Here is an 11905-nt window from a genome sequence, read left to right as displayed (position 1 = left end):
TTTAAGATAAGTCACAAAGCTTATTACAACATAAACTTAAATAAACAATTTTAACAGGAACGTTGCACCACAGCTGTCTTTGGCTTTCGTTAAATCGTTCTTTTGACTTTAATTACAGGTTAATCTAACTATTGAAGAGCACACCCGCGAGTTGCTGGCTCTAAATCGGAAGTTTGGTGTCACCTTGCTTGATGCTGTCACTCTGTTGCAAGAGTCAGATGCTTTTCTGGAGTCAGTCAAGGTAGTTTTGATGTCTAATTTTGCGGCATAGTTCCTTATTACTTTACTCTAAGCGTTTTGGTGTCATTGTGGACGTTACTATAAAATGGACGCAAATCCAGTTAAACAGTTAGATCTGATTCCAAGCTTGTCGTACAGCGCAGGAGTTAATCTTTAAGGCATTTATTTGATCCCCCTTGTATCGAAAGTAATTTGACGGTTCTCGACACCGTTTGATACCGGTCTTGAAATTTACGTTGTAATGGTATTATGCTGCGTCTTACGTTTTTTAGTTCATGCTTGGAAAGAAAAGTTAGCATGATAGCTATTGCGCTGAAAGAAACTTGTATCGAACCCAACAAGGAGTGCAACCGACAAATAGAATGTTTTTTAAAATAGATTTTTAAAGAGCATGTTGTTTTTCTGTGGCAAAGTGGTGAATTTAAACAAAACAAAATTGTTTTTACAGCCTGCAGATGTAGAAGTTGGTAGGCTGGTTGATGAAGCAGAAAAATTGCGGCAATTAAATCATCATGACGCACCCGCTATTATGAGACAAGTATCTGCAATGGAAGCACGCTGGCAGCGATTTCTGTCACGGATGGAAGACCACAGAGCCATGCTTGAAGCTTCGATCGAGTTCCATCAACTCTACGAACAGGTTTGCTTTCGATATTCCCCTTGCTTTGAATCGTTCTCTTCTGTGGACAGCCTTATAATTTGGGGGACTACAAGCAGAGACGTAAACAGGCACATGTGACTAATAGTAGACCGATAAATGAATCAAAGTGCAAGCTCATGGTTGGTATTAACAGCCAGTAAGGTTGTGGCTTAACTGGAAGACGACCAACGCAATGGCATTGTAGGATTTCAAAATGGATGCAAGCAAGCTGTATTTCAATTTCGTGTCGTGCATCTTCGGTCTGATTTGCACTTGTCTCAGTTCAATTACCCTAATAAATTCAGTCTATAAAGAAACATGCTTGTGAATCGTCTTTTGTCTCTTAAACCTCTCTTGTTGCAGGCTTCAGTGTGGATCAGCGACAGTGAACACTTTCTGAAAACCACCAGGGATGGTGCAAAGAGATGTACTACTGAGGAAGAAGTCGTTGATCTTCTGGACATGTTGGAAGGATTTGTTAAACCTGGTCTCAACAAGCAGGAAGCTCGACTAAAGAAAGTTGCTGAACTTTCTGCTAAGCTCACCATGGATGAACCACGTTACAAAGCAAAAGACCTCATGGTGAAACAAAAAGAGATTAGCACCAAGTTTGATCTCATGGACAGTGATCTGTTCCGTCTCGCAGAAAGACTTCGAGAAAGGAAACAGCGAGGGTTACCTCCTAAGGTACAGCTACATTATTTTAGGTTGTAAGATGGGTTTAGAAGAAAATGCTCTTTTGCTTATCAATGGCTGACGGTAAATGTTTAAAAGCTGTCGTGTCGGGACTAATCTTTTTGCTTAGTACATTAAACCCTGTGCTACTGGATAGTGCTTTGCGTAGTACAGAGATTTTAACTTGCGTCCAGAGACTCAACTATTTATTTTATTTGCAGTGGCATACCTGTAAATTAGCTGGTGAAGATTTCTTTTAAACTAATCCATATAGCTCCGTGTATGTTCCACTTTGAATAAAGTATTGCATTGTATTGTTTTAAAGTTTGTAAGCTTTACCTATACATTCCCTTTTCTATGCTTTAAACCTTCAGTTGTTATTTAAGTATGATGAACTTTTACCAGATGCTGTTTTTGGCTTATATAGTAACTGTGATGGTTGATTTTGTTTCAGGCAGAGGAGGTTACCACAGAGACCGTAGACTCGTACGAGCGAGAGCTTCTTGAATCACTTCCTGTCGCGCCGGAATTTGACAAGCCAGTGCGTGTTAACGTTCTGTCATCCTTTATCGATGGTGTACTTGGTAGCAAGAGGGCTGGTGATCGAGAAGTGTTTGAAGAAGCTGGACCAGCTAAACGTCCCCAGGTTTCTGTCAGAGTGCGGTCTGACACACCAGTAAGTTTAGAAGCTGAGCAGAAGATTGAGCCTATCATCAAGTCAGAGATCCAGGGGTGGTTTGAAAAAGGGAAAGCAGTAAAACCTGTTGAAATTCCAGAACATGAGATTCTAGTTCACATCAGTGAAGATACTAAAAGAGAACCAAGTGAGATGGCCTTAGCCCCTTGGGGTGTAGAAGTGGTGAAGAAAGATGTCACAGTCACCTCATTGGGTCCCTTTGTCACCACAGACATTGAAGTTGAAACAGCTTTGCATACGGAAATTCGTCCACCGGCTTCCCCGGATCAGAATCAGCTAATGAGGAAAAGAGTCTGGAAGACAACAACAAAGGAAACCACGACAAGTATCAAGCAGGAGACCAGAACGGAAGTGGAGATGCTGGTACCTGAGAAACGGGAAATGACGTCAAATCTGTATCTTTATGGCACTTTACCTCCTAGTGAAAATCTGAATGTTGAGGTGCGTTCCAAGAAGACTGTGGAGAGCAATGCGGATACTTTGGAGAAGACGAGCCCTGAGGAGATTGATAAAGTAGGAAGGGATATGAAAACTGCAAATGAGAACATTTGTCGGAAAATCGAAGAGTCTGTGGCAAACAGTCGTAGGTCGTAAGTACTGCTAGTTTATTTCGTTTTGCATTTCTAGTGACTACCATGGTATGGTGCACCATAGAAAAATGGATTTTCATACGCTATTTGCCATGAGCAGTTTTGTTGGACTAGTTACAACTATACTTTAAACGACTAAGTCAACATTTGAGAGGTAGAATGCATTTTAAATTTAGATTACGTGTTCAGAAAAGATAAATTCCCTTTGAACTGTCTTGGATTAAACGTAAAAGGAGTGTGGATAATAAGGGTCTTAATTTGAGTCTTCGTAAGAAGAGCAGAGTTGCGTATTTGGGTGGCATGCAACTTCATACAGTACACTACATCAAGTTTATCTTTGCTTTAATGTTTTATCGGCTTTTTAGTTTGGAACCAAGAAAATATGCGGAGCTCCTCATTCCTCAACATGCCGGCTCGGTTCTAATTTTCACTCCCCCTGGTACTCCACGGAGAATGTCAGATCCATGCATTGATGCGAGTAGACTTGTTAACGGCCATGCTGACGCCATCGAACAGCCAAAGGTGGAATCAGAGGCATACTTGATGACCACACCTCAAGACTTCAACTTTGATGCAATAGAATTGACAATTCCATCTCCTTTCGTGAATGGGGAAGCCCCAGATTTAGAGAAGGAATTTGCGCTGCAAAGGATGAACGACATCACTGACACGTTAATTGAAACTGAGGAGAAATATGTGGATGATTTGAGATCTCTCGCCGAGGTATGTAGTTTGATTTACAGTCGACTCCCGTTAACTCGAACCTTCAAGGAAAATCGAAAAAGTTCGAGTTATCGGGAGCTTGAAGAAAATAGCCGGAATTAAGGTAATATACGTTTTTTACTGTACAGTGAACATTTTACTCACATTTTATTGTAGAAATGTAAAGTAAAAATTGAAAGATACTTTTAGATTGTAAATCAGAACTTGACGTAACAGTCCATGGCCTAAAGAAAGCGTGCGTTTTACTGTTCAGAGAAGTAAAGCTGTTTCACGTTAGATTTGTGAGAAGCAACATAAGCCTCCACTAGTAAACTATATGTCTAAAACACGTCAATGGGACTTCAAAATCCAGTGTTTCGGACGCCAGTACACTGGTTTTTCCCGACTTTTTAAGGAATCAAAACCTGGTTCGAGTTATCGAGGGTAAAATTACTATGATATAGAAATGATTTGGAGGGAAACACTAATTCCTTCGAGTTAGCGGGAGTTTTGACTCATTGAGGGTTCGAGTTACCGAGGGTAAAATTACAGTAAATGAATAGAGGAAATCCAGGGGACGTCGATTTTGGTTCGTGTTAGCGAGGGTTCGAGTTATCGGGAGTCAACTGTAGTAGTATAAGAAACATAGGACACGATATGTTATCGATACCCGGTTCTAAGTAGTTTGCTACAGAGCCGTTTTTAGTGTCGTCACGCAACGCTCCTCCCTACTAATGGGGACTAGTGGGGAGGAGCGTTACGTGACGACACTAAAAACGGCTCTGTAGCAGACTAGGTTCCAAGAAAACGGTTAAAGAAAAGTCGCAGGCAAGTATATTAAGACAGCGCCTTGCGCTGTTTTGGATATCGGACAAAAAGCACTCTGTGCAGTGTTTGATATAGCTTCTTTTCATTTCGTAAAATGTTATGGAAAAAAGTAGCAGTATAGTCCAGCTGTTATCGACCAAAAATATAGCGAATTGTTCACTTTTATGATAAAAGCATGAAACTTTGCCAGATTACAACCAACCCTAAGACTAACATTTCTGGATATGGAGCCAAGCCAAATTCAACACTGGACACGAGTATTGCGCAGGCCCTAAAATGGCCTACATGAAAACGAGGCTGACAGTGAAAATGCTTCTAAAATACCGGTTTTTCAGTGTTTTGGTAAATAAAACTTGTAGATATCGTGGAAGAAGACATTTGCTTTGCTGTCATGTTATCTTTGGTGTCACGTGACCCTTTCTTCCATATATGGCGAAGCCGTTGTTGGGTGTCCTGTGCTGGGCTGTCTTCTGTGCATTTGTGAGTTTTAAAGGGTGAGAATGGGCACCGATTCACACAATTTTTAATGATAACACTCTTGCAACTTTTTTTCAATTGTCAAGGGTGGGATTTGTTTTCATACAGATGTCAATTACCACATGAAAATAAGGCAAGAATCTTTTAAACTGTTTGAAAAGCCTTCAGTTAGCACTGCGTGCGGTCATTTGGGGGTGGATTCAGATAACATTGCATAAAAGCTTGCACTGATCAAAAATTGTGATTGTATGGCACTCTGGCTGTTGTTTTCCATCTAAATGTAGAGCGCCGCTCAAAAACAAGGCAAAAATTCTTTTGATGATCTTAAAAGCTAGCCTCGAGTTTCAAATGAACGAATGAATCGTTCAGGGAATTCTCCTTTCATTATTAACAAAGTCAGTTACAAGGTTTAGTGCTGAATCCAGGAGGTGACCCAGCCCAAATAGCTCTCCTCCCTTAATTTTGAAGAAATGCCAATTTGACCCTTTCAAGTTGAAATTAATATTACCAGTTGTTGCTTACATTAAATGCATGAGATAGAACAGTCTTTGAGGTAAAAATGAACAGGTCATGCAGGAGCAAGCGATCGTGCCTCCCAAATCTCTGTTATGCCTAAAAAACAGATGACAGGATAGTCTTGTAAAGACCATTTTTGAGATACGCAATTTAAAGCTACCAAATTGATATTCCTTTAAATTTTATATTAACACATGAAAATATGAAAAAGATGATCAATCCGAATGTAATAAAAAAGGCCGTGTTTCTCCTCGTTAAGGACAAGAAATCAAGCCTTTCAAACTCAGCTCGCCAACAGAAGGTCGAGCGCTTTCACAAAGAAAGCAAAGTTGTTGCTACGTATGTCCTCAAGGCAGAGTATATTTAAAGTGCATGCTTATCCCATAATTGAACACCAACTGAGCTACGTGAAATAGATGAAGGAATTAGCTTAACTTTACTCATATTTCTAACGGTAATCTTTAATAATAATGATAATAATAATAATAATAATACTTATATGGCGCCGATATCAATACTGCTATTTGCATCAGCGCTTAATTAAAAATAAAAATATTTCAAAAAAAAATTATTAAGTCTGCATAAAGTATACATGCATAAAGTGCATGAACCTACCAAGAAGAGTTAAAACAATTTTGTCAACACTAAAGCTATAAAAATTACCTAGACTACTTAATCGTAAAAAACTGCATAAAACCTAAAAACGACATTGAAAAGCACATAAAATCACAGCTTTCTGAAATAAAAATGTCTTGAGTGCTTTTTAAAAGATGCTACTGAGGGGCTAATCCTAATCGCGTAGGGCAATGAATTCCATAGTTGAGGAGCAGCAGCAAAAGATGCGGTGCTTGAAAACTTTCTCAGATAAATTACAATTTAGACACACAAGCTGTAGGCAACTACAGATGGTTAATTCATACCACTTGATTGAAAGAGAATTTTTGAATAATTGCCTCAAAATTACTATGATTTGAGCATTTCAAGTCATTGTACTAGCCGTGATGCGACATTAAGGCGGTACACTTTAGGTCCAAAGAGCGCTCGTTACCTTATAATTAGGGAAAGTTTAAAATTGAATTATCGACTTCTCGGTTAATGTTTTTCAATTTAAGAAAGTGTACCTCATGTGAAAGGCTCATAACCAATTTTTAATAATGTACTAGTGAGCAGCACACTTACACTTCCAGTGAACAATTTCACTTGGAAAAAGGAGAAACCATGCTCGCCCGGGGCAAGAAAATTTTCGTTGCCCCGGGCGAGCATGGAAAAATGTTATCTTTTTTTACTAATGTCAACGTTTTGTACATCGATCCAGCCACAGAGAAGTTGACCTTTTATGCGACAAAAAGTTCCAAATCAAAGGAAAATAGCCAAACTTCCCACCAATAGAGCTGGTTTCTATCGCTAATTTTAATTACACCCACAAGTGAGTTTTCATGAGTTTTCTACTACAGACATCAAAGGGGAGTTAAAAGAGTGTATCCTCAACAGACCAGTTAATCAGAAACCAATAAAAATTGAAACTGCTGAAAAAATTAAAATGCTAAGGATTTGCAGTGGGTAGGAAGAGATTCGTATGGGGTTTTGTGACTTAGGAGGCTTTATTATCCCACTCAACCCTAAGATCATCGTTCTCAAAGCAGCCGAATATACAGCATGTTTATCTAATCCACGAGCCACTTATTTCGGTAGACAGGCTGCTTGGCGTATTTGGCGCCATGTGTAATGACAAAGATTAGCTTCAGCTCATACTCCGCGAGCTTCATATTGTTCAAAATGCTCAGCAGGCAGTTTACCAGTACCAGATGAACAGCAGCTCAGTAACAGAACTGAGTTGAAAAGAAGGGTGTGGCTCATTCATTGCTTATATAACCACACGTCATCTTATTCAAAATGATGGTAGATGCACCAAGTAACGAATCTGTGTATCCATTTATGTGCAAACAAAACAGAAACATCCTCCCTAATCCTAAGAAAATTTATTCCGCATACTTTAAAACTGTGCGCACAAATCCCACCAAACATAAGTTAACGCACTTACGTCTTGTTTGCATAAACTGAAACAGACCGACAATTACTTCGTGGTCGAGACATTTCATATTAGTTTGAGTGATCATCAACAGTTAAATCAGAAATCATTCTACCAATGAGGCGATGCTAGTTATTTTAGTTATCCATGTATAGTATGGACGCCAAAGAAAATGATGTCAGTGTCACGTGGGCGTTGAGTCCTGATCATGTCGGACAGACATTTTTTAACTTGCGTTTGCGTTAGCCTGCGAACAAGCTCTTTCAACTAACACGCCTCCCTCTTGCGTCTCCTTTTGAGTGCAGTTTGCACGTGACGTTTCACGATAACCCCAGATAGACAGCTAGAACGTAGGCTGCACTTATTTTTTCCTGGTTGACAAGCGTTAAGTGCAAACAAAAGCGTTTGGGGAAATAGTAAGTTCAATTGGTTTTTTCGTCTTGCACTTGCGTTTGTTTGTCCAGCCCTCATTATCTTCAATAAAACAGGCAAGAAGTGAAAAAGAAGATGAAGTGACCTTTATAGTGTTTCCTCAACTCGAGTAATGCTCATGCAACATACCTGTCGAGCAGTGTATGAATAGGAAATGTATAGGGAACAACACTTCTGAGGCAAACAAGTCTAAAAGTTTTAATTTTGACTAAGGGGCATATCGTGGCAGTTTGTGGCTATGAACTCATTAAATGAAAGAAAAACTGCTTCTTTGGGACGGTGTCGATTCACCATTGGCAAAACTGGTGTACAACCTACTCTTAAGATACAGTGACATCTACAACTATCTTGTGGATACAACCATCAGAAAGGGGGATTGTCGATTGTCGCCTGTGGAGAAAAAAACTCTGCAAAAACGCCGCGTAATCACAATTTTTGATCCGTTCAGGCTTTTAGGCAATGCTCTATGAATCTAACTCAAGATGACTGCACGCAGGGCTAACTGGAGGCTTTTCAAACCGCTGAAAAGATTTTTGCCTCGTTTTCATGTAATGATTTGCATTTGTATGATAGAAAACAGCCGTTGATAATTGGAAAATAGTTGCAAGAGTGTTATCATTTAAACTTGCCTGAAAAGGTGCCCCTTCTCACCCCTTTAAACGCACAAATGTACAGAAGACAGCTTCAGCACAGGACACCCAACAATAGCCTTGCCATAATTGGAAGGAGGGGTCACGTGACACCAAGGAAAGCATGACAGCAAAGCAAATGTCTTCTTCCACAATATCTATGACTTTTATTTAAAGAAACACTCAAAAATTGTATTTTAGAAGGATTTCCACTAACAGCCTCGTTTTCATGTAGGCCATTTTAGGGCCTGCGCAGTACTCGTGTCCAGTGTTGAATTTGGCTTGGCTCCATATCCAAAAATGTTAGTCTTAGGGTTAGTTGTAATCTGGCAAAGTTTCATGCTCTTATCATAAAAGTGAACAATTTTGGTCGATAACAGCTGGACTAGTACGGTTTGCCCCAATGTTGTTGACTGCAGTGACTCATTTTGTTTTCACGTCATTTTATCAGTTATTTCAGAAGGTGAAATTACTAAATGCTGCTACGCTGGCTTTCTTGAAGTGTGTCATATTCTGTTTTAATCATTCGCACCATTTTCTTAGGGAATGCTGATGTTGAACATCACCTTTGAACTCTACTTCTAGGTTGTTTTATTTTAGTTATGTGTCAGGAATTTGCATGTAACATTATTCCTTGATCAATACACACACTCCAACGACAATAAGAGACCAAAATTATCATGTCAAGTTGTTTGCTCTTTTGCAGGATTACATCTATCAGCTTGAAAAGGCACCCCCAGAGGTCGCAGACTGTAAGGACACCATCTTTATCAACTCTGAAGATGTCTTCTTCTTCCATAAAGTGTAAGACACATATGAGCGTTAAAATAATAACACCTTGAAAGTTGTGTTGATCCCCAAGTCCCAAGCCTTCCTAGTTTGTATTTGCAAGAATTGCAAGTGAAGAACTGTGTGATGCTAACCTGCCAGATGTTTTCTGGCTTGTTACTTGTAACTTAACATTTGCGTATCTTATAGGATCTTTTGTGATGAGCTGAGGAAGTGCCGAGGAAATCCTTCGGAAATCGGAAAAGTGTTTGTGAAACGGGTAAGTAGCTTTGTAATTGAAAGGGTCAGCAGGGATGGTCAAATCAGTCAGTTGTCATGAGGGCTGGTTCCCACACAGAAACAAAGTCAAAAGCATTTAACCTGCTCGGTCATCATTTCCGAGCGCAGCTAGAAATTCGCCGGACATGGGCACATTTAGCTCTGACATTGTCCCATGACTTATCGATATTTGCTGCTTTGTATGGGATACGCTAAATACAGGTTTCACTCTATGACTTTTTACTGTATCTTTTGTTTCCTTGAAGGAGAATGAGCTTGACAGATACATAATCTACTGTGATGGAAAAGGTGACTCGGACAACTTTTTAGAGTCACATCCCAAAGACTTTTTCAAGGTGGGTTTTGAGAATTTGATAAGCTTTGTCTTAATTTTAAGAAGCCAGTTGTTTTCTTCTCAACTGGCAATTCCAAGATCCTGATTAGTATGGATCGTTTGATACGTTTTCAGTATTAATTCTGGTGCTTAGTACCTTTCCCAAATGTGTTTCTTTGTTGTAGATGTGTGAAGCAGAAAGTTCTTGTCGTCCCGTTGAAGAACTCCTTGATCGCCCAGTTGAGCGTATTTTGGAGTACAGAGCTTACTTGACTGATCTGTTACAATGTGGAAGGAAGGCCGGCGTCGACACCCATGATCTTGAGGTAAAGTCTTTAGTCTTTTGCTATCATCTACTGGCAGGTAATTGTATGATTACTTAATGCTAATTTATATAGATTGCTAACTATTTTCTGTTGGCCTCTATTTCCGTGATTTAGTTCAATATGTTGTGTTGTCTTCTCGTTTATGGGACCAAAATGAGCAAAAGATGTTTCTTTTTCAGGCTGGGAAGGAAGTTATAGATAGACTTTGTGCCGAAATAACTCAGCATACCCAGTAAGTTACCTGCACTTGAGATTTGTTTAGAATTGACCCTGATATGTCTCTTTTCTAGGAATATATGTTAACTGCATATTTTTTCATATACTTTCCCTTTCCTTATTTGTTTCGTTTTGAAGTCCTCTGATGCATATTTAGCATAGTGATAAAACTCCCTAGTTCCTCAAACACAAATCGTTAGACTTTCTTAAGTTTCAGGTTTCGGTGTGGAAGAACCATGGATTTATTGCCTTTGAGAGTTTTTTCCCTGTTTAAATCAAGATTCTTTGTGTTTAGCTACGCACAGACGCATTCTCCAAAAGCTAGTTATGTTAATTGTCCCTATATCTGTTTTCATAACCTTTTTACTATTTTCTAGGTTTGAGATCCTAATCAGTGAAATTCCCAAAGAGGTGGAGTTTTGCGTTGCGCTAGAAGATTACCGAGACGAACTTAACAACATATGCCTTCAAAAAGAAGAGACTGTTTTGGTTCTCGATAGGATATCACGCCCAGGAATGTACAAAGTTGTCAGGTTCAGATCAGATGGCTCGAAGGGCGATGAAGTTTGGGTGCCATCAACAGTTTTAAAGCGCAAGAAGTCAACGGCCGAGATCATCATGCCAGCTGAGTATATTGTGAAGCTTAAATCAAAACCTGCGCCTAAGGTACCTCAGGAGATTGCTCAATTTACCATCCCTGTTCCGGAAAGGGAAGTCGTTGTCGAAATGACACCAGTCGATTTGTCGTCAGCTCCAGTGGCACCTGAATTTATATTGCCACTGGAAGATCAAAAGGCCAAAGAGGGTAGTCCAACACAGCTAGATGCCCGTGTGTCTGGAATTCCTGAACCAGAAATATCTTGGTTAAAGGACGATCGACCTGTCAGGACCGGAGAGCGTATCCATGCAGAGAGGGAAGGCGATTTGTACTCGCTAAAAATATCAGATGTTGATATTGAAGATGAAGGGACATATATTTGCCAAGCCAGCAATATAGCGGGAACGGCGACTTCTTCCGCAGACCTTAATGTTGAATGTAAGAAAAACACTGTGCTACTGATATGCTGAATTAATCACAAGTTATCTTTTGTGACTGCGTGTTAATTTGAGAGTTTTTTTCTGGTAAAGAAGAAGCCATTTAAGCATTTGTTTAGATGCCTCTTACATGCTTATTTTTCTTTTGTGTTTTTAACAGCTAGCGAATCAGAGGAAGAGCCAGATGAAGAGGAACCACAGACGGTTGTGATTAAACTGTGAGTTTTCTTTTAAATAAGTGAAATAAGTGAGGTGGAAGGATAAGTGCAGTTGGTTAGTGCGCTGCCGTCTGTGCAGGAGGTCCCGAGTTCCATTCCCTGGTGTGACTACAAATCCTTTTTTCGACTTCTTTCCTTTCCGTGTAGCTTTAAGTTGCTTTAAATACCCGTTAAACAGAGCGCTGAAGGAGTGAGGGGCTAAAATGACCGCACCGTCAGCCTTAGGTTTGTTAGTCAGACGACTATTTCGAGCTACTGTCGTAAAATATGGACC

The 11905-nt window shown here is 39.7% G+C and overlaps 1 protein-coding gene across 1 annotated transcript in view; it reads left to right on the top strand.

Annotated features, from left to right (window-relative positions):
* The window catches only part of LOC140924316 (obscurin-like), a 143490-nt gene that overhangs the window by 38403 nt on the left and 93182 nt on the right, over positions 1–11905 (top strand). The window contains exons 28-39 of the mRNA XM_073374347.1: positions 119–241; positions 689–880; positions 1244–1567; positions 2010–2842; positions 3208–3565; positions 9162–9259; positions 9434–9503; positions 9769–9858; positions 10022–10162; positions 10342–10394; positions 10756–11414; positions 11574–11631. Coding sequence (XP_073230448.1) covers positions 119–241; positions 689–880; positions 1244–1567; positions 2010–2842; positions 3208–3565; positions 9162–9259; positions 9434–9503; positions 9769–9858; positions 10022–10162; positions 10342–10394; positions 10756–11414; positions 11574–11631 — 2999 coding nt within the window. The remainder of the gene's footprint in view (positions 1–118; positions 242–688; positions 881–1243; positions 1568–2009; positions 2843–3207; positions 3566–9161; positions 9260–9433; positions 9504–9768; positions 9859–10021; positions 10163–10341; positions 10395–10755; positions 11415–11573; positions 11632–11905) is intronic.

The sequence above is a fragment of the Porites lutea genome, chromosome 14 (genome assembly GCF_958299795.1).
Source record: "Porites lutea chromosome 14, jaPorLute2.1, whole genome shotgun sequence".
In the NCBI taxonomy this organism is placed as follows: Eukaryota; Metazoa; Cnidaria; class Anthozoa; order Scleractinia; family Poritidae; genus Porites; species Porites lutea.
This window is presented reverse-complemented; position numbering and strand designations above follow the sequence as displayed.